We start from the raw sequence: 27118 nt of genomic DNA on the forward strand, positions 1-27118 counted from the left end.
AATTCATCAAGAAACACGTAACTCTGTGTTGTGTGCTGAAACCAGTATTGTGGTTGGATCCTTCACAAGTCCCTGCAGGCCCGTCACAAGCCATTTGAGTCTTAAGGAATGCCACAAGTTGTTTAAATGAACTATGAAAACAGCATCCCCTTACTAGCTCACCCTGTTACTTATATAACTGGTCTTGCGAAAGGACCTGTCATGGCCTCGACCACAACACTATTAAGAATACACCATTTTTCTGCAACCTTTTTTCCATCTATGAGTTCACATTGTTGTACTTCCACATCCTGCATTAGGTCTCGTACTTTGCTGAGGGCACTGTGAAGCTCATGTCCGATATAATCAGCACGACGACCTTTGACCTCACTGAGTTGTATCCCAACACCAGTTACGCCATTGAGGTTGTAGCAGTGAGTGGGGTGGGCAACTCGGAACGCGTCAGCGAACCAGCGTCTTACACCCAGTCAACCTGTAAGCAAATACATGCCAATTAATACTTAGCAAAATGCTTACAAAGCAGGACGGACTGCAAGCCAAGAAATACAACCTTACGCTGTCTAACAAAACATGAGTGCAAGTTTGGATTTCCATTGTGTCTTCACTTGTATAGCCCAGTCACTTCTTTTGTTTCCGATGTCCTTTCAGCGTCGGTACCAACCGGCCAGCTGTTGGTGCGAAGACTGACCTCAACATCTGCAGACTTAGTCTGGGCCGCTGTCGGCTCCTCAGAATATACGGCATCCATAACAGGCTCTAGTACACAGGTACTAATCACGCTGAACTTTCACCTCTCTCTTCCTTCCTTGAAATCAGAAATCATGTTCATGTTCATTTCCTGTACCGGGCATGGATTGAGAAAAAAAAACTGTCATGATTCCTCCTGGGGGGAAAGGTGTAATCACATTTGTGTAAACCCTCCTGAATGCTAGCCGTGTTTGAAGTACTTGGAAGCAGCTTGAAATTACACACAGCTCTATGGGAAGCACCTGCAGCCTCTATCATATACCTATTTGTCATTACAAGCCGCAGCCAAGAAAAGCAGATATGACCTTTGTTTTAAGAAAACGTTCACATCGGGGAAGTGCTCTGGGTTTCTAACCTTGGTTGAGTAATCAACCCTAATAATATCTTCTCTCCGTTTGCCAGATATTTGGAGGCGGGGCCGGGGCTGTGGAGCCGGTCAACTATGAATTCACAAACCTGCAACCGTCCCGGATCTATGAAGTTCTGATTAACGCCATCAGTCCATTTGTAATGTTCAGTGAAGACATTCGCACAAGTAAGAGTTCAATTCAGCCGGAGTGGTTGCATGGATGGTGGTGTTTTACTCATTTGGCATTACTCCTTTTTGTCTTCATTCGCTCGCTGAGTAGGAGCGCCGGCTATAGGTAGTACAGATATAACGTCAGGCATGCTGGAGTTTGCTAGCATTTCTTGAAGAGCACCGGCTGAAGCGAGATTTGTTCTCAAGATAATGTGCACTGGTCATGATGGATTGTTTCAATATACACAAATTGTTGCTCCCCCTAGTTATCAGTTTCCCGGAGTAGTTACAAGACACCGTTGTCGTTGAGACCATCACAAAACTGGTCGCTAGACCAGTCACGAGTAATGGGGTTACCAATGAAAAAGGAATGCTTTTGTTGCAGCTCATTTTGAATAGCTTGCGACTTGTATCCAGAGTGGAGGTCTTGTGTTGTTCTTGTGATGCTCTGTTAAGTTCTGGTAATCATCGTAGGGGGTCTTGACCAGAGCATTGATGCCGGGGTGCTCATGGTGGATGATGTCACAAGCATGAACAGCTTGTGATCTTTGATTATCTAAGGTTCAAATGCAAAACAATGTCTTACCTATCATGGGAATGCCAAAGCAAGAAATGCCTGGTTATAGGTGTGTATAGAAGCCTAAATATTTCTGCCTTGTCCTAATAATTGGCAATTTGGGGCTGTGTTGTAGATCCTGACTCACCAGGGGTCATCACGGTGAGTGAAGTCACCCCAACGTCCTTCAGGATCACGTGGCAGCCTGCCAGCGGTCTTCTGAATGGATACAACATTGAGGTCTTCGGCCCGGGCAACCCAACGTTCCCGCAGATGGTCGGTCCCAACACCACCTCCGCTGACTTCTCACTGCTGATGCCTCTATCAGAGTACCGTGTGGTGGTCAAGTCTAGGCTGGACTCTAGGAACACCGGTGTCGGTTTCTTCCCCACCCAGTTTGGGGATACAGCTTCTGAGAGAGTTGTAGAAACAGGTAAACAGAATCCTAAACCTCACTGCTTATGTATTGAATTCCTTTGTGTTGAGAAAAAACTGTCGAACGAAAAAGTCTCAAGTCAAAACTCAACATTTGAACATGTGGTCTCACTTAGTTTAATATGGGAAGGCAGAAAAAGTCCTTGCTAAAATAGTTTTAGTTTTGTTTATGTCCTGACGCTTAGCACAAACCTGGCAGGTGAGCTGAATCAAAACGATTTTTGTCTGTAAAGTACATTAACTTGACAAAACTATCTGGGCAAAATCACTGCCCTGTTTTCTCAGATGCGAAACAGGCTCTGAACATGTACAGTATTAGTTGCTCAGGCATTCCTGAAAAAAACCAGTCACCATTGCTTCCAAATGTTCCAGACATAATGCGATGATTTATTTTTGATCTCTTCGTCCACAGCTGATATTGGATTAAGCGAGATCTTTGTCAGCAGCTACACCACCAGCGAGATCACGGTGGTCTGGCGAGAGAACCTGGCCGCCGACAACAACATCTACCAGATCTACATCTACAGGACAGGGGCCGGACGGGATGTTCTACAGGCGCAGGCGGTGAACCCCAACCAGCTCTTTATCACCAGACGTTTCCAGGGGTTGACCCCCGGTGAACTGTACACCGTTGAGGTGGTGGTCACTTCCTCACTGACCCTAGCAACCTCCCAGCGCACCCGTAAGTCCTCTTCAGATTCTTGTATCTACAACGAAAACTTCCATTTTTATTTATCTCTGCATTCCTTACTTTATCAAGGAAGTTACAATCACGACCTGATCACCATTTCTGTAATATCTAAGAAGGTGTGCGCTTCTTGTGGATCCATTAACCTCAAATGCTGATGATGACAGTTTCACGACTATGCAGCAATACTATTAATGCACCTTGTTTAATGGTCTCTCAATCGGCAGGAATAGTCAGGTTGGTTCAGTTGTTTTCACCGAGGAAACAGCCTTGTTAGAGTTTGAGAACAGAAGTGGCCGGTCTGTCAGTTGAACTCTTTTTGCACCTTTCTGCCTTCCTGTGGGCAGTTAGACAGGAAAGCATCTGTGATTGACAAGTATTGGATTCACCAAGAATTCATTTGGAGAGAGGGGATCCAAAACCTCAGCAATGAAAAAAAAATGCAGGTGGATTTACTTGGACTGTACTTGATTGTGCGCCCTCGGCAAGCAGTGCATTGATGGCATGATACCTTCCCACATTGTTTTGCTCACAGGTGCAGCCCAGCCAGGGATACCTTTCAGATTGTCCAGTTCTTCGACCACCCTGGAGGTCGGCTGGCAACCGTCCAACGGAGTGGTGAACTTCTACCTCCTGGACTACCAGCCGGAGGACGGTAGCTCCAGCAACCCGATTACCGTGATGGCCAGTCAGACCCCACGCTTCATCCTGCGCAAGCTGCTCCCCGGCTCCATGTACACCGTGTCCGTTCGGGCAGTGGCTGGGGAAGGAATAGATCGGACCACCAGTGTCCCCCGCTCAGGCACCATGTCCACAAGTAACTTGGCACTTCTTCTTCCCCTTATTTTGTTTTTTAATCCAGCATTTTCTATTTGTTGATTTACAAATACGGCGTGAAATTTCCCAGGGTACTAAGGAAGAAAAAAGGTTGAAGGTCATTTCTTTTAATACAACTAACTTGCTCTAGGTTGGAGGAGAAAAAACTTGGGCCTTGGGTATTTTGGAGGTCATTCTTGAAACCCACAATTCTGCAAACTATGTCACCATCTTGGAGACAAATGACCAATGGGATTGTGTCAATCGCCTCTCTGCAACATGTAAAGGAATCTCTCCCTTGTATAACATGAACGGAAAAACAACATGGTAAAGACGGCTGTGCTGCTAGTTGAGGATATCTGCGGCACTATCGCTGGTAAATTCAGCGTTCCAGTTGACTTGCTCTTGTATTTTTGTGTGTGTGGTCATAAAGCACAGTACATATACTTGACCACTGACAGTTGCACTATGCACAACAGTTGCCTGGCACTACATCCTCCTGCAAGGAGGTTGGATACCAGTTCGCACTTACTGACCGGTTCTTTGTGTAATCCGGGTATATTATTGAAAATAAGATCACTTTTGATTTTTTTTATCAGCTAACTTCAAGCGTTTCATTTAGAAAGAAATCATGCACCGTTCATATTTTTTTCAAAATAGTAAAAATCCTGCCTCAGGAAAACATTGTTTGACTATTTTCATTTTGCATCTTTGCTAAAATTGGAGTTAGTGGTTCATAATCTTACTTATGAAAAAAAATGTTGGCCTTATCTGTGCTGTCTTCGTCAGTTTTGGGCTGCTCTTCCTGTATTCCCTGTTTTGAGTTTGAGAAAGTAACAAAGGAAATTAGAGTTTCTCTTATGATCCATCTTTACAAAATGAATTACAAGGTAAATCTATGAAAGCCCTCAGCATCTTTTGTCTGACTTAGTTCGTCTTTGTTTAGGATGAGACATCAAAAGTGATACATCGTAACAGGGCTCAGTTTGTTTTTATCATATGCAAAAAAGGTACAAAAAGTTTTCTTCACATACTGTGTGTCTTGAATAGTTTGTTCCTCTTTCTGGTAAGCTTAGCGTGAAAATCTACCTAACAGCTTACACTGCGTTGCAGATATACCAAGATGGGCCTTGGTTTTTGATCTTTGACAATATTTCCTTTTGACTAGAAGCAAGTATTTAGATTATTTCAACTTGTCAAGTTTAGTTAATTGTGATTTGTGTTAAATATTACAGATGCTGCCGCTGCAGCTGAGGTCATTTTCCGGGAAATCACGGCCACCACTGTGGAGTTTACCTGGGGGGAAGTCACTGGAGCCTTCCAGAATTACGTTTATCAACTTGCACCTTCGTCTGGAACCAACGTCGGTGTGGTTGCACCAGATGCAGTGCGCATTGGTAGCTTCAGTGGCCTGCGGCCTGGAAGTCTTTACAATGTCACCGTCACAGCCGGCGCTCTGTCCAGTACAAACACCTTCCGCACCCGTAAGTATGTCTAGACTTGCCAATCCTACATTCTGTTGACGTGGCTGCTTTTACTCAAAAGTGTTATTTTGAGCTAGTCAGTGAAATTTGCTGACTTAAGACATACTTAAGATGGCATCTTTCTGCGGATGCTAGACAAGTAAGGTCTTGTCACTTACTGACTCCCACGTGCTTTAAATCTGTATACCTTAGGAAGCCACTGTGTACCAAGAATGATCAGCTTTTGCTTCAGACTGCGTTCCAGCTAATTGCTGTGGCCAGTAAACTAACATAGGTTTCTATGGCAGTCATCAGCTTGTGGCTAGGAGCATTTCCCAAATTGTGTTTGATTGCTAGCCATAGCCAAATGAACAGGATAAGGCTGGCCTCCAGTGCCTCCACATAATCTCATCAGAGAAAACTCAACTGATGCTTTCACCAATCTTTGCTGTGTCTCCTTTGTGCTAAAGCAGCAATCACAGTGCAAAGTCAACATTATTTCGTGGAAAATTTTTAAACCGTTTTTTCTTTAGTGCCAGCTTCACCTGTTGGACTGTTTGCCGTCAGTTCTACCACAACCTCCATCTCAATTAGCTGGAATGAGCCCTCTGTGGTCTCAGACTTTGATTCCTACATTATCACCTACAACATCGGCGATGGGCCTGTCCTCAATGAAATCTTTGTCACAAGAAGTGTGGACAACTATCAACTAGAGGACCTGTTCCCGGCCACTTCATACAACATTAAAGTGGTCACAAGCTCCGGAACCGGTCTACTGAGAACAGTTAGTGAACCGGATACCTTGACAGCCAACACCAGTAAGTACGGTTGAATAACCTGCCATTTTGTCAGACTTGCTTAGCATCCACTTATTGTGTATCATTCTTTTGTTGATGTCTTTCAGTTGGCCGTGATTTATGCTGGAGTAGTTTACAGCGAATTACCAAACATCGTTTTTCCCAGATTAAACTAAGAGTAGAGGAAATTTCAGCTAGACTGTTAGCCTAGGATGTAAAAATCTAGTTCCAGATATACTGCTGGTCCTGCGACCATCTGTACAGGACTTTGTAGCAATGGGTCATAGCATCTATTTATCTCTCCTTACAGCTTCCCCAAATCCAGGAGTTCTTGTCATCCTGTCTGTGGACAGAACCTCTATCCGAGCTTCCTGGGGTGCGGCAGACAACGTACCAGGCTTCACTGGCTACTCCGTCTCCATCGATTCACCCAGCGCCACTAGGGTCATTAACAACATTCAGCGACTAGTGGTCTTCTCAAACCTTGTGGCTGGGGAACTCTATAACATCAGCGTGGTTGTGCTGACTAACACAGGCATTATGACATCAATGGTGCAGAGGACAAGTACGTAGCACAAATGTGCAGATGTTGTCAGGAAACTTTGAGATTACTGTACAACCGTATTAGTCAGTGTCATAGAGATTGCTAGCTGCTCATATGTCTTGCATTGGGTGTACCTTTTTTTTGGTAAGCTTTTGCAAACTTGTATGCTGAAGATCAGTCACAAGGGTAAAATGTTTATGTTTGAGTTAAGTTTTTGCCTGGAGTATTTTCTTGTCAGTGGTTTTTGCTCTTTCGGATTTATATTACAAAGTATACAAGTGTTTAATGATGATGTTTTCATGATCTGCTTTAGTTCCCAATCCACCGTTGTCTGTCTCTGCTGTGTCATCGGATGCCGTATCAGTCACCCTCCTGTGGACCCCGGCGACCGGTATCTTCAGCGGTTACCGGGTGTCTTACAAGAGGATGGGCTCCTTGGTACCCATCACAGCTGGCTCCACTCCTAAGATGGTCACACAGTTGAAGGTGACTGGTCTCCTACCATCCACAACCTATGATTTTGATGTGGTCACAGTGTCAGGAACCGGGGACTTGCAAGAAATCAGTGCACCTGTTAATGTCACTGCATCAACTGGTGAGGAACAAACATGTTAGTTAGTCCTTGAGTGAACAGCCATTACCTCTTTTAAGATATTCCAGTGCAAAGTGCATATGAACTTTTTTTGGAAATGATAAGTATTTTTTGGTCCATTCTATCAGCAACGGTGAATGTTGGGACAATCCTAGTCCGATCCCTGACTTCGACCAGTGTCTCCCTTGTGTGGGGTCGGATTACTGGCACGGCTCCGGACTATCAACTGAGCCTTTTCCTTAGAAGTAGTGGTGCCCTGGTCAACTCTCTTCAGAACCTGGCGATTGAAGAGGCCATGTTTGGCTCCCTGTCACCGGCCACGATATACCGTGTGGACCTGGTCTACTCAGGCACTCAACAACCTACATCCAGTCTTCATATTCGAACAAGTAGGTTGCTGCTGTCAGTAAACTTGTCATAAAGCACACACATGACAATAGCATGGATGAGAAACTTGCAGATTTCCAGCTCCAAGCATCTTAACCTTAACTGTGTGGTTTAGTCTGGCAAGTGAAACAGTGAAGTCAATGTCACCGTCAGTGTCAATGTCAGGTATCTTCTCTTTTCACTCGTTGACTCATGTGACCCGACTTACATCTGCCATTGTCATTGGCTGTAAGGAAGCCTGCAAAGCTTTGGCAAATGACAAAAAAATGCAGGGCCAGTCGGTGCTGCTGGATTGGCACGATAATAAAAGCTGTAGATGACACAAGTGGTGACCGTTATGCTTTGTGGTGAAGAATTTGGAGGCTGGAAAGTAAGCCTAAAGACGTGGCCTGCAACATATGATGTACTGCTGTTAACCATAATGCAGTGGTGGCCTGTCTTGGGGAAACCCTATTGCCATGGGGTGCTTTGACATCTTTGATCAGACCGTTTAGCTGTACTGTTATCATTGACATCACACATGTAGAGGATTTTGATGTATTTAAATTCGTTTCTTACGATTATCAAACATTTAAGTTGTGAATAGAACAGTGCCTTGTTCCATGTGTATTGATTCACACTACCCTGCTGTCTTATCCAGACCCAGCCAACCCCTCAGGAATAAGTCCCATCGCTGTGACAACCACATCCATCGAAGTCTCCTGGAATGCCCCGGCAGGCTCTAGTGACTTCAGCTTCTACGAGGTATACATCACCAACGAGCGAGGGGAAGAGTCACTGGCTGGCCGCATCAACCGAGACGAGGATCGACGCTACCGCTTTGAGATGCTGAACCCAGACTCGGACTATGAGATTGAAGTGGTGGCCGTCCTGCAGTCCAGTGCAGACCCCGTGTTTGCGCAACAGCGGAATGACGACAGAGTCGCAAGAACCTTCCACACTAGTTAGTAGCCATTTTTCTTTTAAAGAACTAATAGTTCTAGACTGATATAAAGCCAAGAGGGCTTGTCCATCTCATCCATTGCAAGCACAAGAACTGGCATAATTTGATAGAATTGTTGAGCTTGTGATCTCTGGAAAGATGCAGGCAAGATGTACATATCCACCAATGATGTTGCTCAGTCAGCTATACTTCTTTATCATCCCCGCTCATTGGGCCCAGAAGCATTCTTGAAATCATCTAATCTCCCTGGAGAGTACACAACTTGGTTCAATTTATCACAGTTACCCACTCTTCCCTCACGCGTACCCATTTATACTCCTGGATGAAGAAAGGCGAGTGGAGGTCGAGTGAGTCACCCCAGGTCACAGTGTATATCCCATTGCTGGATATAAAGCCCTTTCCCTGTGATTTTAAAGTCAACCCACAAGGTCGGAAGTCAGAACATCTGACAGATTGTAGCGTCATTCAGTCATTATAACTTTAAATAAGACAGGACCACTTACATATTTCATAATTAATTGCCTTTTCTCCAGACCCTGTTCCGAGTGGGCAGATCATTATTCAGAATGTGAACACCACTTCCATGGACATTCTGTGGGCCGAGGTTCCGAATGACGGTGTTAGCGGTTATTTCGTCTTTCTCTGGCCAGCTAGTGAATCCAGACCAATATTCACCGACATCTTCATCCCTCGAAACACCGCACAGTCCACCGCCTCCTACCTGGCCACTGGTCTTGTCCCCGGCAGACTGTACGATATCCGTATCGAGATCACGCCTGGCAATATCGTCGACCCAAGCGTTCTTACCGGGCAGCAGCGCACACGTAAGTTCAACAAGCACTGTGACCAAATTTATGGAATGCTTTGACAGTAAGGCCAAGTGAATTAAACAGGAAATAAACACTTGATGAGTGAAAGTCATCATGAAAAGAAACTCAGCCCTCTCCACAGGAAAGTTTTTTGAGAGAGTTGTGCCCTTTTGGAAAATGGTAAAATAGGACAATAAACTCATGGTTGTAAAAAAATCGGATGATTTCCTTCTGCACCCTATTCATAGGGTGCACAGTGTGCATAATATGAATCGCGTAATCAGAGATTCTAGTTGTGGCAGTTTTCTGCCATTTGATTGTTTTGACCAATCTTGTCATTTGGCAGGGCCGAGTCCCCCGGAATCTCTCACCCGGGTTACTGGCACCTCCACCTCCCTGGAAGTGACCTGGAACCGTGGCTCTGGTCCCGGAGACGTGGACCTCTTCCTGGTATCGTACTTCCCCGACAACGGGATCACCCTCTCACCCCTGGTGGTGAGAGTGGGCAGCCCCCTGCAGGTCAAGTTTGAAAACTTGTTGCCAGCCAGTGACTACTTGGTGACCGTGGAGGCAGTGTCCGGTGGTGCAGACAACAGTGAGAGAAGTACTGACTTGTCTGCAACTTTCACCACAGGTAAGCAGCTGCGTTGACCCTCGCAGAGGACGAGGCGGTGTATTGGCTTAGTGCACATGATGATCTTCTTGTGCTGACATCACTGATGTAAGACCAACGAGGTGCATGTCAATTGCATCAATGATTGTTAACAGCGTATTCAGTCTTTATTTAAACAGGGTAAATAGCTATCAAATTTCTCCTTAGTGGCCCTAGGGAGAAGACAAATGAAGAAATGGACAGTTTTAGAGGTGAGAGGAAAATCTGGACCAATATTCCAGGGAAAACCCACAGGATCACTTACAAACTCAGAGCCCAATCCAAAGGTTGGCCTTGGTGGTATTCAAACCCAGGTTGCAGAGATGGAAGACGAGAAAAGTCCCAGTTTGTGAATCTGACTATAGTTTGACAACTTGTTGGCAGCTGCTTACCGGTATACACTCATAGTGTAGTCTCCTTTTGAATGAGCCCCTAGTCAAACTGTTTTGTAAAATTCTGCCATCACTCATATTTTACCATTGTGTCCATCTTTTTTGACTATTTCAAATGCCCAGTTAAATTTGGGGGGCCATTTGTTTCTTTCGTGGATCCCTTTGTGAGCATACAGAACATGCTGTTTTTTCTTGACAACCCGCCCAGGAAGAGTAAAAAATGATGATGGGCTGCTTCATCGTCTTTCACAATTTGAGTAAAGTATATATGGCTGTTAACCCCTCCCAAAATGATAAAAAAAAGAAAGTGATAATCTGTGTGACTGGATGTGTGAAAGTTCTACTCCACCACATCTTTATTTCTACCCTTATCACTCTCACAGCCAGTGCCAACCCTGCTGAAGTCATCATCCGGGGTGTTCAGGAGAACAGCATTGAGTTTACCTGGGGGGAGGTGATGGGCGACTACACCGAATACACCTTACAGATCAGCGAGGATGCTGCCTCGCAGGTCGCCAACCCAGGCCGACCTGCGATACGAACCTTCAGTGGCCTCATTCCCGGCAAAGAATACACCATCCTGGTCTCCACCAATAACAACAATTTGCCCACTGGGAGCAAGGTTGTCAGGACAAGTGAGTTATGGTGGATTAAAAAAATGGTTTCAGAGAAAGTTAAAGGTAGTGGCTACCAAGTGAGTTTGAAGAAAAGGATTCTTTCCTTTTAAATGTTGTTTTTATCTGTGTTAAATATTGAAATCGGTCCTTAGTCATTCAAAAATTCAACACACGGTTGATGAATTTGGACTTTGAAGTTGTTCAACATGACTTTATTTCGGGATCCACTTCCCAATTTCAGACCAAAGAGTATTCTATTGGATATATAGATAGATTTAACGTCAAACAGATGATTTTAACACCACGTTATATTTGAAAATGTAGTTTTTTCTTGAGTACGGACAACTGTGTTTAGTTTTTGTACAGATTGGGTGCTGTATAACTTGACCAACTTCCTGATTTTTTATTACATTATTGTTGCAATGGTGACATCAAACCCCTGTTATTTCTGTTGGTAATTTGTTGATTTGAATTTTTCCTCTCTTTGTCGTCGTCAATATCAGAACCAACGCGTCCAGCCTCCATCCACTCTGTCAACCCTCAACTGACCTCCATTGAGTTCTCCTTCACTCGACCTCCTGATTACCAGAATCAATCGGTCGTCTTCGATCTCTACAAGCTGACCATTACTGAGATGGGCGGGCTCCCCTCAGACCCGGTCTTCCTACCCCCAGACACAACTATGTATACTTTCCGCAACCTCCTGCCGGACAGGATGTATACGCTGTCAGTTGCAGTTGTGTCAGGAACTGGTGATATCTCTCAGACGAGTGACTCCCGCACCCAAGGAGCCAGCACGGGTAGGAAGGATTGTTGCATTTTGCAAGGCATAACTGACTAAGATGTTTTCTCTGTAGTTCCTGGTACTTACTGAAGCTGTCATTTCCCACACAACCTTGTATTATTGCCAGCAGTACCTTAACCATTCAGACGTGGCTGTTAAAGTCAGTGTATGAAGCAGGCTTTTTTTTTTCATGGCTGTGGATATCTGCAAGTGATGAAGTCTCGTGTGTCCTTGGAGTGCCAATTTCTCTGCTAGACATTGAACTGATTAATAGGAGGGAACAGTGCAATGCGGATCCATACTAATGGATATTTGAGAAAAAAACTTCTCCATTATGACTAGAGTTAGTTGAAATGATCTATAAATTATTTCTTAATACAGTACAAAAGATTGCTCAAACGTCTTGTCGAATGAAACAAGATATGCAGAAGTGTGATTTTAGCCCCGGGAAAAAACAAAACAAACTTGTAACAAATGAAGTGGTTGAAAATACAGAATTTACACCAATCAATATGTTGTCGATTTCTGTGGATAGTGTCACCAGCAGCCGGTCAGATAGTGTGTCTGGAGGTGACCAGAACGTCCATCCTGATCACTTGGGGAGATGGTAGCACCCTTTCAGGTTTCATTGGCTATGCTGCCTCCATCTATCCCACTGGTACCCTGCCTGACATGATTGACGGTATTGCACGCACTGCCCGGTTCAGCGGCCTGGTACCTGGCCAACAGTACGACATCACAGTGCGCATTGATGCAACCCAAGACGTCGAGATGACCAAATGTCAACGGACAAGTAAGTATTGTCCAGAAACTAAGTTTTCTTGTTTTAAATCAGCCCTCTCAGTAAAACCCTTGAGTAGAATGTATAATAAAGCACGAGGCTCCTAGTTTGCAACATGTCAGAGATGCTTCAAAGTAAAATAAGCCAGCATTTGCATGTGACCTGTTTTTGCAAAATGAAGGCATGAAGCGTGTTTCAGTGTTAGAGAGAAATATCCACAAAGTCCATCTTGAATTTTGTGTGTGATCTTCATGTGTACTTTTTTTGGTGAAAACCAGCCATTCCTGAAGCATATGGAGCAAGATTTTTACATGACCGCTTCAGTTCACGTGACAATTTCCACTTGTTTTTTTTCTCAAAGCCTGTTTATTGTTAAATTTGTGAAGAAACAAAAGTTTTAAACACTTGCAAAGGCAGAAGTTTTCCACAAGAGAAGTCTCACATAAAGTAAAATGAACATTTGTAACATGAAAACTTGCGTGAGAATTGACATGTTTCTGTGTCTCATTCCCATGGAAATGATCACATCTACTACGGCTGTGTGATTTTAATGAAGCATTCCTAATTCCCTTTCTTTCTTTTCGTACATTCATTTCCTTTCAGTTCCCAACCCTCCAGGCGACATATTCATTTCGTCTGTCTCCACACCCACGTCAATTCGACTGTTCTACCCTCTACCGACTGACGTCTTTGGTGCCTTCAATGTTTATTACACCGAGGTAGGTCGACAGATTCGCCAACTGGGGGCGACAGTCAACCAAAACTCGGCAGTGGCCACTCTGAATGGCTTGCAGCCGAGCACACAGTACCTGCTTGAAGTGGAGACCGTGTCTGGTTCCAAGGACTGTCAGTCAACCAGTGAACCATCATCCATCCAGTACACCACCGGTACGTCTTTGTAATGACAGAGATATTCAGATCTGTCGATGTAAGCCTATCTGGCTTCATAGAAAAAAGCTGTCTTTGCGAAAAGTTGAGGCACAGAATTGAAAAAAAAAAAGGGGATTTGTTTAGGAAACTTACTAACTGGGATATAACGCTGTGTTATGCTTATTAGCTGTGTGATGCTGAGGCAAACGCATCAAAGTATAAGAAAAATGTGGAGCCAGCACCTGCTGCTGGACCAGTGTTGTAAGGAAAACTACGTGGGACTGACGTGACTATTATGCCGTTAACAAATTTACAATAGTTTTTGCATGAAAGTAAGCCTCACTGTGTAGTTTACAATGTGCGACGAATGGTAGGTTAGAAACACCAAACACTTGCCCAGGGCGATGGTGGTTAATCTTGGAATCCATGCGGTACTCTGCTGCCTTCTGATTGGATCCTGTTCTCAAGATCTTGATGTCGTTCATTCCACAGGTGCAGCCCAGACAGGAGTGCTGTACTTCATGGAAGTGACCTCCACGACACTCCGAGTGCTCTGGGTCAGTGACTCCGACATGACTGTCCTCAATATTGCCAGCGACAACCCTCCCTTCCAGCGGCAGGTATTTGTCGGCAGCGCCACCACGCACCTGATTGAGAACTTGACACCCACGACCGTCTACACCATCACAGTGACTGGGAATAGTGGAAGCTTCAACGGATCAGCCAAAACTAGTAAGCCTCTCAAACCATGACCATTTCAGAGCCTGTCAATCATGTTTACTGCTTTTCTGTCGAATCACCTCCATTTCACACAATAAGATAATTCATGTTCAGCCTGACTTGCTCCAAATTGTCTAACCCCTGGGTGGCAGTTTTCAGTAAACTTGTAGCAAAACAGTCATTTTAAGCTTCTTAACATCTAGAAAACACTTATAAGTCCCACACAGAAGCTGAAAGTTGGCAAATCTTTGCAGGTTGATGTTTTGAAAATGCCCATTACAGCAAACAGTTTATAATGTATATTTGGTTAACTGCATAGACATTTAGAAATCATTGAAAAATTGAACTTCCTTAGATCAAATACTTTTGTTACTGTAATATTTTGGAGATTAAACAGTTTGAAGGTACAGTCTATCATTTTTATTTGTGCATTATGTCCCGATAAGGCAAGTACAGAGCGTTCACTAAGATGGGGGACGATGCGCGTGTAAATCAATGTACAGTTTGTATCATTCATGTATAATTGTATCTTACCTCTCATCACAGATCCACCAGATCCAGGGGCTATTACCATGCTTACCCCAGGCCCAACAACAATTGCCCTCGTCTGGGCTCCCGCAGTCGGCGGTGACCTGAACTTCTACCGAGTTCGGTATTACGATCCAACAGGTAGAGAGTTTGTAGCCAGCCCCTTACTGGACTACACAGAAACTGAGTAAGTGGATTTGATCAGATCTGTGGGTGCATCTTCAGATTGGTACATTTGTTGCCTGGTTTGAATTGTTCCCCTTGCGCTAAATTTGCTCCCTTAGTACTCCTGTTCTATTCCATTGCAAACATCTTTTTAGCTTGGAATTCTTTAAATTTTGTTGGTTTTTTTCTGACTTTGCATGCTGTAAATACAAGTTGGGAAAAAAGAATTTCACACTTACATGAATTAGTTTAACACTGGTTGCTTTTGTTCTTCACTGACATATATTTATGACCTCTCTATGCTCAATGTTTTCTGAAGGCTTGTGAAAACATTCACAAGTTCACTCGGGTCGGACGTGAACCCACAACCTCCATATTGCCAGGCAGACTCCTTTCCACTTAACAACCGCGCTTGCCGGGGTTGCCCGTTGAAAATTTCACATTATTGTCTCTGCATAGAACTATTTCATTCAGTGTAAATTAGGCCCCCTAGAGTTGAAAATACAAACATTTTCAATCAAGTGTGGGCACTCAGAGCAGTGGCCATGTTTGCATTTCTTTGTTGTTGAGCAGTGCACAGAAACACATTTGTTGCAAATTTAAATGTGATTTAGTTTTACCTGTGAAATGTTGGCATGGATCGGTTTGCACCCGCCACCTTGTGGCATAGCTTTTGCTTTGAGTATAACTGGCACCCTCTTCCGTTACTGGCACCCTCTTCCGTTACTGGCACCCTCTTCCGTTACTGGCACCCTCTTCCGTTACTGGCACCCTCTTCCGTTACTGGCACCCTCTTCCGTTCCTGCACAAATGCTCCGCTGAATTCCTTCACGCAACCCCCGAGGGTCACACACAAGATTGAATGAGTCAAGCATTTTCAATTACACAACTAGAGACTTTCCCGATGTTATTTCAGTGAAACAAGTTCTTCCCTTTTCAAATTGACCACAGGTTCACCATTGACGGCCTGTTCCCTGACACCTGTTACGTGGTCAGCATCCAAGCTCTAGCGCACAATCTTGCCGGAGACGGTTTCTGTGCAAGTGACAACCCGTGCATCCGAACGACCCAAACAAGTAAGCAGAATACATCATCTGTCTATCCCGTTGTTCCAGTTAACACTTTTCATAATGGCTGTGTGTCTTTACTGATTTGACAAAATAGGGAGTGAACAGCTCTGGTGGAAAGTTTGCATGCACTTGGGCTGAAAGTATTTTTTTCTTATGGTTTGTAAGACTGTACCTATTTCGGCAACCATTCTTCTGTAGCTCATCAGCGCCACTACTATGAACCTTAAAATCAAGTGTTATGGAACGGTATATTAAGGAGTGGTTGTCACAAATGGATAGCCATTGAGTGCATGTGTATGTACACTTCCGACTGCTTGCTCACTTGCTTAAAATCAAGTTGATGTATTTTGCTGTACAAAACTCAAACTTTTCCTGTATGACAGTAAAAATTGACACCAAAAATGTGACCCGGTACATCGAAATCGGGAATCAGTCGCAAATTGACTTATTGAGGTATGTACATGGTCAGAAGCTTTCAAATGGTACACATTACAAGTGTGTTGATGGTAACCTTTTATCCAAAATATACAGAAATCGCCACATTGATTTTTTCAACATTTACCTGCTTCCCACTTTACTCAGCCATTACGTAGAGCAGCCTCAGCGACTTATTCCTGTTTACAATGTACTGGGTCACAAATAGAGAACTAATAGTAGCATCTTTTTTGATGGTCATATGACCGAACAGTTCCTGGCTGAAGTGTTTTTAATTTGCAAAGGAAAATTTGCCTTCCAGAGTGCCGAAAGCTAACTACATCTCCCTTACCCTACTTATTCTTGAGTATTTATTTGCTTCACCTGATAAGTATGAAATATGAAACTAACGCTACTTTGAAAACATGGAGATATCAAACCATAAACCTCTGGCTTATGAGTGTATGTGCTTTATAGTCCAGCCCTGTGACCTCACTGTTTCAACGTGCTTAATCGTTGGCGTATTGTTCTATTTCTCCAACAGCTTCTGTGCCGGACAACCAGGTCATTATTCAAGACTACACGACAACTACCATCGCCATCGTCTGGAAGCACATCACGGGCAACAACTTCTACCTTCTCTATGTCTACCTGGATGGCGAAGCCAGACCTACCACGGCAACTCAGATTGTGCCTATTGCTAGCATCACACGAGAAGATCTCTTCTACTTCACATTTGAGGGCCTGATGCCGGGCCGGCTATACAACGTTGACGTCGGCTACGGGTCAGACTTCCTCAGTACTCGGCGACGAACAAGTAAGTCAAATTGAACAATGAACACCTGCTGTATTAAAACCTGAACGGGAAACTTGTATCAACTTCAGCCAACAAAATTTTCGTAGTTGTTTGTGAACCCGGGAAGTGCAGTTCCCACCAAAGGAGCTAGGAAAATTGCGCCCTCTCTTGGTCCTGCTGGGGTAGATAACACTACATGAAACTTTCCTTTCAAATGTATGATGAGTTGCAATTTCCATTTGAAAGGCAAGTATGCAGTGGTGCCCACTTCCCAGCCTAAACTCTCTGACCAGTCTGTGACAGGAATTCCCTGAATCATCCAAAATCCTCCTCTGCGCAGGAAACATTATAGCATTCTTTGTCCTCAAGCTTTAAGTGAAGCAATGGAGGTTGGAATCTACCTTCCTCAACCCAACAAAATCCCCAAACCTTCCCATGGTTTTGGGATCTGAGGTTCACGGTTCAGCGAACTAAACCAAAGACTAATTTATCTTTACTTTAATATTATCTTAGTTCCATTACCAGCAAGTGGACTCAGGCTGTTGGCGCCACCCACATCTACTACCCTACGACTAACCTGGGATGAACCCACAGGCGGGGAGTTCGCCTACTACGAGATCTTCTACCTACCCAACGACGGCACCCCAGCATCACCGTCCCTGATTGGTCGCATGGACGCGCGGGATGTCACCGTCTCCAACCTGCTGCCCGAGACAGCCTATGCCTTCAGGGTCGTTAGTCTGACTGAGACGCCACTAAGGACAGCAAGTGCAAGAGAGAGGGCGACATTCTCAACCAGTGAGTCTGAAAGCCCCGTACCTAAAAGGTCCAGGCATTGATGCCTTCTTAGGTTCCTGTTTTGTGTAACATTATACCCTTCTTCAATGTAAAGCGTATTGAAAAGTGCACTTTATTTGAAAACATAACATTTTTCATGCTTTCCTGAGCGACAGAGGGCGTTGTTGCTTTCATATCAATCAGGAAAGTCACTGCTCACTTTTTGCCATTCAAATTGCTCATTGAAAGCATCCCTGAGAAAGGGTTGCTAGTTGGCTTATTAAGCAAATTAAGGAAATTAAGAACAGCAAAAATGCACAAATTTCACAACTTTTTTGTGCACAGATCAATGCAACATTCAGCCGTTTCCCCAGAATGACATCTTAGTTTTGCTCATCAATTTGAAAATTTGCATTAGCATAAAAATCAAAAAGGCACCAATCCCCTTTCAAATTAGCAAAACAGTTTTGATCAGATTCTTTTAACCAGTTTTCAGTGTGCATAAGAATGAGCAGAACTGGAAAAAAACCATCACCCTTGGATTTATCCAAACACCAGTATGCACATACTGAAAAGTGAGGATATCAAGTCGGTTCCCAATAAAAGACATTCCCCAACAATTTGTCCTGTGCAAATTTATGTCAAGGGTTAGGGACGTCAGTGCTAGTGGCGAGCTCCTGCGCTGCATTTTAGAAGATAAAATGGCATTCTGTACCCCTGTGTAAAAATCTGTTATTGCAAGTCGATTTGTGCTTATCAAGGTGATGAGGTTTATTATGACTCACATTTGTTTGGAAACTTTTCAGTGCCCGCGGAGCCGGCAGAAGTCATTGTGAGGAATCTGACAACCACCAGCCTGCAGGTGACCTGGGGTGAGGTGGAAGGAACCACTGACCCGTATCAGGTGGCCTTGACGTCCAGCGTAGGTTCGCCGATCACTCGCACCGTGGCGCGAAACCAGCCCAGACTTCAGGATTTTAACGGCCTCTACCCCGGTCGCAAGTACACCATATCGGTGGCGGTAGCCTCAGTGACAGGCTCAATCGCAATCAGAACAAGTAAGAAACTCGAAAAGGGGCGGGATAATGAAGCAATCTCAGTCAACTGGTTGTGTTGAACTTCACGCTGTTCTTCAGTGCGCGAGACCAAACTGACAATTTGACACAGGGGCCGCATCCGAATCTCTTGTCTAGAGCTAAGTCTAGGTCTTCATTCCATCGGAAATTCGTGGAGACGCGTAGACCATAGACCTAGCCGTAGCTCTGGAAGCCCGTTTCGGACGCGGCCCGAGACTCTGCTGACAGAACTATTCCTTTCAAAGAGGTTTTAAGCACCAGGCTGAGTAAAAAGCACAGCAGCAGAAGCAGAAGACTTCATTGAGACACAGCGAGCTAATTGTGAACCTATCCCCTGCTGCACAAGCTTTCTTCCGTTTAATCCATGGAATATGCCACCAGTGAGCACAGCTGTTCTTCTCTCTGGCAGATTGTTTGCTGACACTGAGCAGCTTCATTAAGCTTATGTAATTAAAACGAAGATTTAGGAGTTGCTTTACTAGTTAGTTTTTTTTTCTGTCAAATTCCTTCAGAACCTCTGCGGCCCAGTTTATTGACTCGAATCAGTGAAACAGCGACCAGCATCACTGTCAACGTTGGCAATCCCAGCGGCCTGACCGAGTTCACTTCCTTCAGGGTCTGGTACAGTCTGGACGATGGGCCCAGGGTCCTGGCCACGGAGATCGGCATGTTTGAAGGCAATGCCACAGTGGAGGGATTGTTCCCCAACACCACTTACCGCATTGCCGCTCAGACAGTGTCTACTGGCGAGGGCTGCGAGTCCAGTAGTGACTTCACTGAAATCTCTGCCTCCACAGGTAATGGTATATAATTTCCATATCAAACACTGTTCTTTTTTTCATGTGAAGATCAGATGCTGCAAAATATGTTAAGATATTATATTCATACTTTTAGCAGAGATATATTGTGCCCTGAATCTTCATTTTGGTAGAAACCCCAAAGAGGATATCTACACCTTAACCACTACCAGCCGGGGACTCCGGGATCGGAGCCGTATGGTTTATATGTGTGGCCGGGGTCTCCGAACTCGGACAAAGGAAACAGGGCCCTGTAACAAAAGACCGTACTCCGAACAAAAGACCAGGCTGCTGGGCATAACCGGCATTTTTCACTCTCAAAAGTGGTGATAATCCAGCGTTATTTTGAAACCGTATACCAGGGTTTGGGGTATTTAGAGCAAGCGGATTACCACCGGGGACAAAAGCTCTCCACCACCGCAGCGATGAGCCACACAGCACCGCTGCATGCTAATCTGGCCCCTATTGAAAAGAGGTCAGCAGTGCACTGAGCCAGGTTCGTGAACAAAAGACAGCTGTATAACACCGCACAATCTGGGCTCTGTTTACAAGGCTGCAGGCCTGGCTGAAATATTCGGGTGTCAATGAAGGTCACCTGTCAACTTAGAGTAGTGCCTGAAGATTACTCCGTGCAGCTATAAACGACTGTTAAATGGAATGATGAATTGTTGAAGGATTTTGAAAACGGAAAAAATGATAGTCATGCCGGCCCAGCATCCTCCACGTTGAAAAATGCCCCGGTCCGAAGTGGTTAACAGGCCTACCGAGGTCAAAAATATTGACCAAAATGATTTCAATTATATTGTCCTGAATCCTGTTTATTTCTCTGCCTACATAGTGGGATAGACCTGAATCAGTAATGTCAGCCCACGTTAAATAAAGATAGCCTCTTGAAATTCTTTGGAATAACAGTTTATTTATTGGAGCATGCCTTCAGTACCTAATGTGCTCCTTGAGGCGTGAGCAGTGATGAACAGGCTGTATCCAAGTTGGTATGCATGCACACGGGTAGATTTACCTGTAGGGGAATAGCAGGTTTGCCCAGACTGTTCCTACTTGGGTTCCCGATTAGATTGGCCAGCACTCCCATGTCTAAGTTCAAATTCCTCCAAGTACACACTCCCTGACTTCTTCCTATCTTCCTTGATGCTGTTTCAGGCCTTGCCAACCCAGCCGAGGTCATCATCCTCTCCTACTCGCGCAATGAAATTGAAATCACCTGGGGCAGTGGCGACCACCTCCCTGGATACCTTGACACATCCTTGGGGATCCTCCCTGATCCCGGTATCCCACCGACTGTCGATGGAGTCAGACGGCGAGCTGTTTTCGGTGGGCTTATCCCAGGAGAGGAATACAACATAACAGTCAGGCTGATTGCTGATTCCGACCGAGTGGGCTTTGCTGTGCAGAGAACAAGTAAGGGAAACTCTGTGTATGGAGGATATAGGGCTCCATGCATGCACTAAAGTGGGCGCTATGTCGCTTAACAATGATAGCTGATGAAGCTTGATGTCACAGGCTCAGAATTTGTGCACTCATTTCACGTTCAGGGAGTAGCCTAAGTCACAAAAGGCAAAGTGGAATAGCCAGTGGCATAACTTTTGGGGGGTGGCCCCCTCATTTGAAATCTTTGAACCTTTGCACCTTGTGTGCTTGTGGTGTCCCCTTGAAAGAATGTGTGCACCCTTGGATGCCCCTCCCCTGGGACATTTCCCTAGCCACACCACTGGAGAGAGTACTTCATAACACCCAAACAATGGCCTTTCAAATTACTTTCAAAGATGAAATTGGGGGCAATTGGTATTTTTGTTTTTGGTAGAAAAATTCCCCTTTTTGCCTCCACATCGAAAATCTGTAGCTAGAGAGATCGGACTGATTTGTAGAAATGGTCAAGTGGACTATCCGTAAATGGCCTACCAGATTGACAGCATGCCTGGTTGCCGTTATTGTAATGTCACTATCGGCTGTGTGGAGGCTGGACAAGGAATTTGTTTTCAAGACATCTGGCCATGAGCTTGACGGTTTAAGATAATATGGTCATAAAATGGTCATGCAGAAACTGTATTTGTGTTTTCTTGGATAAATGTTAGTGCCCCTGCCAGCCATCAACTTGCGAGTAACTGCCACATCTCCAGCATCAGTGTCCCTCCAGTGGGCTTCAGGGGGCGGTATCCTAACCTCTTATGACATCACCGTGACCTCCTTCGATGCTGGACCACCTGTCAATCGACCCACAATCAGCCTGGGCTCAGGTGCCACTTCCTACACAATCACCGGACTGGATCCAGGCCGGAATTACACATTCAGGCTGGTGGTGGTGGCAGGAGATCAGAGGAGTCCACCCATTGCTGTGTCTGGGGTGACAGGTACCAGACCCCTGTTTGTCTCAATATCGAAAAATTGGTTTAACCCTTTCAGTACTTCATGAGTTCATACTTTTTCCTGTTAAACAAGAAATATGTTGATTACTCCACAAGGAAACCATTTACCCAGCATCAGAATAAGAGAAACAGTCATGATTTCAGCAAGCTGTTCTGCCTGTAGTTTTCTTATATATAACAGTGTGATCATGATCCCTTCAACTATCCAAGGTACTCTGATGGAAAGGGAAGTGTTTGTCCAGAGTGTCTCTGAGAACAGCGTCGTGGTCATCTGGGGAGCTGTATCTGGTGCCTCCTTGTACACAATCACCATCAACGCTCCAGGAATTCCAACCATCAATGACAATGTACTGGAGGCAGAGTTCTCCCCGCTCCAACCAGCCAGAGTCTACACCATCACCATTGTGCCCCTCATCAACTTTGTCGCGGGAACATCGTTTGGGGCAGCCGTCAGAACAAGTACGTATGTAACCTGCAGTCGCTGGATCATGCTTGCCTGGCAAAAAGCAAACTTCTTCCTCTCATGGGTCATGATAAGTGTCCAGATAAAAGTCGTAGCAGTCCCAGTTGCCTCCTTTGTATATTAACTTTAGCTAAGGCGCATAGATATTTTATTACCTCGTACCAGGTGTGGTCAACCAGTCTTCTTCAAATACTCATGGGTTCCCCTTGGGGCCACTTTTTCAGCTCAATTGCCACGTTATTGTCTGTCCATGTACGTGTAAGTCCATCTAAAGCATCTCACTGTAAGCCTAGGCTGCTAGAAGATGCTTCCATACCCACTTATAGTTTCAGTTGTTGTACGTTTCGACTATTTTATCCATTTTATTTACTGATTTCTTCAAGTATTCTGTGCTTATACTTCGCCTTGGGGTTGTGAATCGAATAGAGAAAAGACTTTCATCATGCTTAACAATGTGTATTTGTATATTGCCTTCAAGCTTCTAGTGATAGTTTGTAGCATTAGTGAATATTGCTGTGGTAAGCTGGTTTGGCAGTGTTATACAGCTAAGGGGTACCCCGCAGTCACCTTGATCTGTGGTAAGCTGGTTTGGCAGTGTTATACAGCTAAGGGGTACCCCGCAGTCACCTTGATCTGTGGTAAGCTGGTTTGGCAGTGTTATACAGCTAAGGGGTACCCCGCAGTCACCTTGATCTGGGGCAAAACCCCTGTCTAATAATTTACTCTCAGTCACATTAAGGCAAAGTTCGATGATAAGTTATTTTTGTAATGTTGTGGCACGAGTCGTGCCTGCATTTCCCTCATTACGTTTAAGTTTGAGACAAAGTAGCGCATATGTTTATGATTCAGAACATGCGCTAGGAACTCTACCAGCAGAGTTTTGAATGTTACTGGTATTTGGAATGAAAGATGGAGGATCTGTGGGCTGACATTTCTTATCTTGAGAAGGGCACCATGCTTGTTGGCAATGGATATGGCACGAAGACACTCCTGAGTTACTTTTATCAGGAAATGCCAGGCACATAGCATACAGCGTTTCAGTCTTATCCGCCTTTTTTTTGTTGGAATGAAGCTCGTTCCCACATGAGGGTATTGGGTTACGTGTATATGTACTAATTTTGGGAAAAGCGTGTTCAAATTGGAATGCAGCAACTTCTCCTAATGTCCGCCAGAAATTGATGTTTTATAAAGCAACCTTCCAATGGGAATGTCCTGACTTCCTAGAGGTTCCCTTACATCTGAGATCAAATGAGTTCAGTTTTGCCTGCCTTTGCTTTATTCTGTTTCTCAGACCCAAGTTCTCCAGGTGCCATCAGCCTGGTAGGAAGCACCCCAACCTCCCTCACCATCTCCTGGGTGCCTGCTCCGGCCGACTCCTTCGATTACTACCGAGTCTCCATCACAGACCCCACCGGCAATGAGATGCTTGCCGAACCCGTCTTGCCAACAGAGCCTACCCAGCAGGCCTTCACTGGCCTGGACCCGGAGACCGACTACACCGTGTCGGTGGGCACTGTCCTGCTGGCCGACAGCTCGCAGAACTTTGACATGCAGGAGGGTAGCACCACACAGAGGCAAACCTACGCAACAGGTGAGTGACTCTCAAGACTACAATCAAGTCTGTTACCAAAACCAACCCTGAGACCTGCTACTAGTATCAGGTTAAACAATGACTTGAGTTTCCAAGATGGTCTCATGTTAATTTTGACCTTTGTGTACAATGTTCTTAACATGCTGTCTACTGATTTGCATCACGGAGCATTTATCCAGAGATGTGCAACCGTGAGTGGCCCCAGTGCAAACGCATGTGTGACCTTGGTTCCATGCGAGTTACGGATTGTTATTACCCCCGCAGGCGCTCTTGACTTTCTCGAAAAAACTCGCGACCACATGACACGAGTTGCAGCTTGCAGCATGTACAGTGCAGCCGTGGTTATGCCGAGACGACGCGGTGCTTAAATCTATTCGTTTTGACGAATTAATCTTCTTTACTTATTGATTTCAAGCAGAAACGAAATTTTAATGAGGCAAATTCCCCAATTTCATGTTACACTTTTCTCAGAATGTATAGGATCAAATATCTTGAGCAGCATATTTTTAGAAAGGGTGTACCCTGACTAAAAATATTACAAGAAACAAAGTGGTAGACAGGAATATATGTTAATCCATAATCCAATTCAATTTCTGCTTTGATATTGTGCCAGCCGTAACACGAACTGTACCTGCTCTGAGCTTAAGTTGCACATCCCAAGGTAAATGGTCCGTGGTTGCATGCAACCTTATATATGGTACTCAATGGGATGCTTTTTGTGCTTAAAAAAGACATGGTAGCAGAACTTGAGTAAGACGTGTCTGAAACCATCTTTTACCTGCAAATCTAATGGTTGAGTTTACAATATAACAATACAATGGTTAAGATTTATACTTAGCGTCAGATTCTGTGAAACCGGAGCTCTTGAGTTTACCTTTAGTCTTATTGACAGGATGTATGCACACACAGAATCCAGAAGTACTAGCTTACTTACCTGTGAAATATGTCAACCATCAGCTGAGATTTTTCTGCTGCAGTCATAAGAAAATTTGTTGCTTACTTGAAATTGGGTCTACATCGTCCTTGACATGCCAGGCTAATGATGTATTCCAATTTCAGATGCGATTGCTAACAACATGATCATCTGTCGAGACGTGACCACCAACTCCATCACCTTACTCTGGAATGAGGTTCCCGGTGCCACCTCCTATCGGGTCTACCTCGACCCTCAAGTCGGCTCCAACCCTAGGCTGGTCACGGCGTCCGCAGGCAACACCCCTACCCTGGTACTCAGTGGGCTCTACCCTGGACGAGCGTACTTGTTCACAGTTCAAGTCCGGCCGGACAACTTGGTTGCCGATTTTCAGAAGAATGGACGAACATGTAAGACCCAACTCAGAATCAGTACTTAATAAGAATCCAGTTCCCTAATACAAGAAAAAAAGATGATATTGTACAACTGCTAATATGTATTTTGCAAGCCAGTAATAAATAACAAACAGCCAGTAATAAATAATAAACAGCCATTAATAAATAACAAACAGCCAGTAATAAATAATAAACAGCCAGTAATAAATAATAAACAGCCAGTAATAAATAATAAACAGCCAGTAATAAATAATAAACAGCCAGTAATAAATAATAAACAGCCAGTAATAAATAATAAACAGCCAGTAATAAATAATAACCAGCCAGTAATAAATAATAAACAGCCAGTAATAAATAATAAACAGCCAGTAATAAATAATAAACAGCCAGTAATGAATAATAAACAGCCAGTAATAAATAATAAACAGCCAGTAATAAATAATAAACAGCCAGTAATAAATAATAATGATTAATTTAAAATACCCATATTCACCATTTATGGTGTTCGAGGCATTACATGATTATTACCCCTGCTCACCAGGCTATAAACATTCCTAAAACCATGTCAGCCCCCTAGGGAGTTTACAGCTTGATGCTCCCATTTCAGATGCAAACAGCTGATCAAACACAACATCCACCTCTGCCCTCATAGGTACCCATTAAAAAACACCTGGGTGGAGAGAGACAAAGGGGAGTAAACTGACTTGCCTAAGGTCACAACTTGTCACCAGCCGCAGGACTCGAACCCCTGACCCCACGTGTGGAAGTTGTAAACCTTACCCACTCGGCCACTAGCGCATTCCTTATGTTCATGGGAATCTCCCTAACCAATACATATGGCATGTTAGTATCTCTCTTGTGTCTCCTGCCGTCACCATTGTGTTTTAAGTCCACGGGAAGATGACAAATATGGCTGTGCGCTAGATTATTAAAATCTGACCTTGGCGCAATGCATTTTAGGAAATGTCTTTTGTGATGGGAATTGTACCAGTGTTATCAGGACTAGCTTTTTGGTAAATTTGTCACAGTGTAAAATTTAAAGCAGTGTGTCAAATAGTTATCACTTTGTCCACTATTGTTGTCAATACCCCAATCACAATCAAATCAACCGACTCTTACTTGGATTTCTGCTCCTACATTATCACTGTCATTTGACGTGTTTAGCAATTGCTTAAAAAGTGATGTTTTTAAAGCTGTATTTCCTAACCAGGGGTCAACATTAAGTGGGCATGCTGGCGCTTTTGCGTCCGACAAACCATGATTAGCGCCTGGTAAACCATAATAAAGGGAGAAGTTGGGCACTGAAATAATGTCCAGGCTTTTACTGATCCTCTTTGACGTAATGACACACTTTATTTCAAAGAAATCATCAAAATATTTACCGTGGTGGGGTAGGTTTGACAACCTTTTCTCGCGTTAAAACGCCTGTTTTCCTACTGACATTTGTAACTTTTGAAAAGAAACTTCTCTTGTATTTACAAGTTCCCTTTGCGTTTCGCTGTCGCAGTGGTGAAAACACTTGCGCAAAGCTCAATCCATTAAAGCAAAGCATTGCTGATTCCTGCCTTGCCGCGACCATGTCACTTTTTCCAATCCTCTCCCAATCCTTCTCCAACATTCTCACCTCTCCCAATCCTTC

At 44.3% G+C, this 27118-nt stretch overlaps 1 protein-coding gene across 1 annotated transcript in view; it reads left to right on the forward strand.

Moving 5' to 3' along the window:
• The window catches only part of LOC147799560 (uncharacterized), a 92341-nt gene that overhangs the window by 34824 nt on the left and 30399 nt on the right, over positions 1-27118 (forward strand). The window contains exons 33-62 of the mRNA XM_087133984.1: positions 300-474; positions 649-767; positions 1150-1282; positions 1960-2256; positions 2671-2940; positions 3482-3763; positions 4998-5246; positions 5759-6043; positions 6333-6587; positions 6880-7161; positions 7287-7547; positions 8186-8488; positions 9022-9312; positions 9644-9931; positions 10725-10976; positions 11462-11758; positions 12278-12535; positions 13127-13411; positions 13886-14125; positions 14660-14828; positions 15758-15882; positions 16835-17107; positions 17600-17884; positions 18670-18921; positions 19452-19736; positions 20895-21152; positions 21827-22102; positions 22328-22576; positions 23872-24171; positions 25231-25494. Coding sequence (XP_086990110.1) covers positions 300-474; positions 649-767; positions 1150-1282; positions 1960-2256; positions 2671-2940; positions 3482-3763; positions 4998-5246; positions 5759-6043; positions 6333-6587; positions 6880-7161; positions 7287-7547; positions 8186-8488; positions 9022-9312; positions 9644-9931; positions 10725-10976; positions 11462-11758; positions 12278-12535; positions 13127-13411; positions 13886-14125; positions 14660-14828; positions 15758-15882; positions 16835-17107; positions 17600-17884; positions 18670-18921; positions 19452-19736; positions 20895-21152; positions 21827-22102; positions 22328-22576; positions 23872-24171; positions 25231-25494 — 7558 coding nt within the window. The remainder of the gene's footprint in view (positions 1-299; positions 475-648; positions 768-1149; positions 1283-1959; positions 2257-2670; positions 2941-3481; positions 3764-4997; positions 5247-5758; positions 6044-6332; positions 6588-6879; positions 7162-7286; positions 7548-8185; positions 8489-9021; positions 9313-9643; positions 9932-10724; positions 10977-11461; positions 11759-12277; positions 12536-13126; positions 13412-13885; positions 14126-14659; positions 14829-15757; positions 15883-16834; positions 17108-17599; positions 17885-18669; positions 18922-19451; positions 19737-20894; positions 21153-21826; positions 22103-22327; positions 22577-23871; positions 24172-25230; positions 25495-27118) is intronic.

Source organism: Acanthaster planci, linkage group LG03 (assembly GCF_054643075.1).
Source record: "Acanthaster planci isolate LZ-2023a linkage group LG03, COTS_SCS, whole genome shotgun sequence".
Lineage (NCBI taxonomy): Eukaryota > Metazoa > Echinodermata > Asteroidea > Valvatida > Acanthasteridae > Acanthaster > Acanthaster planci.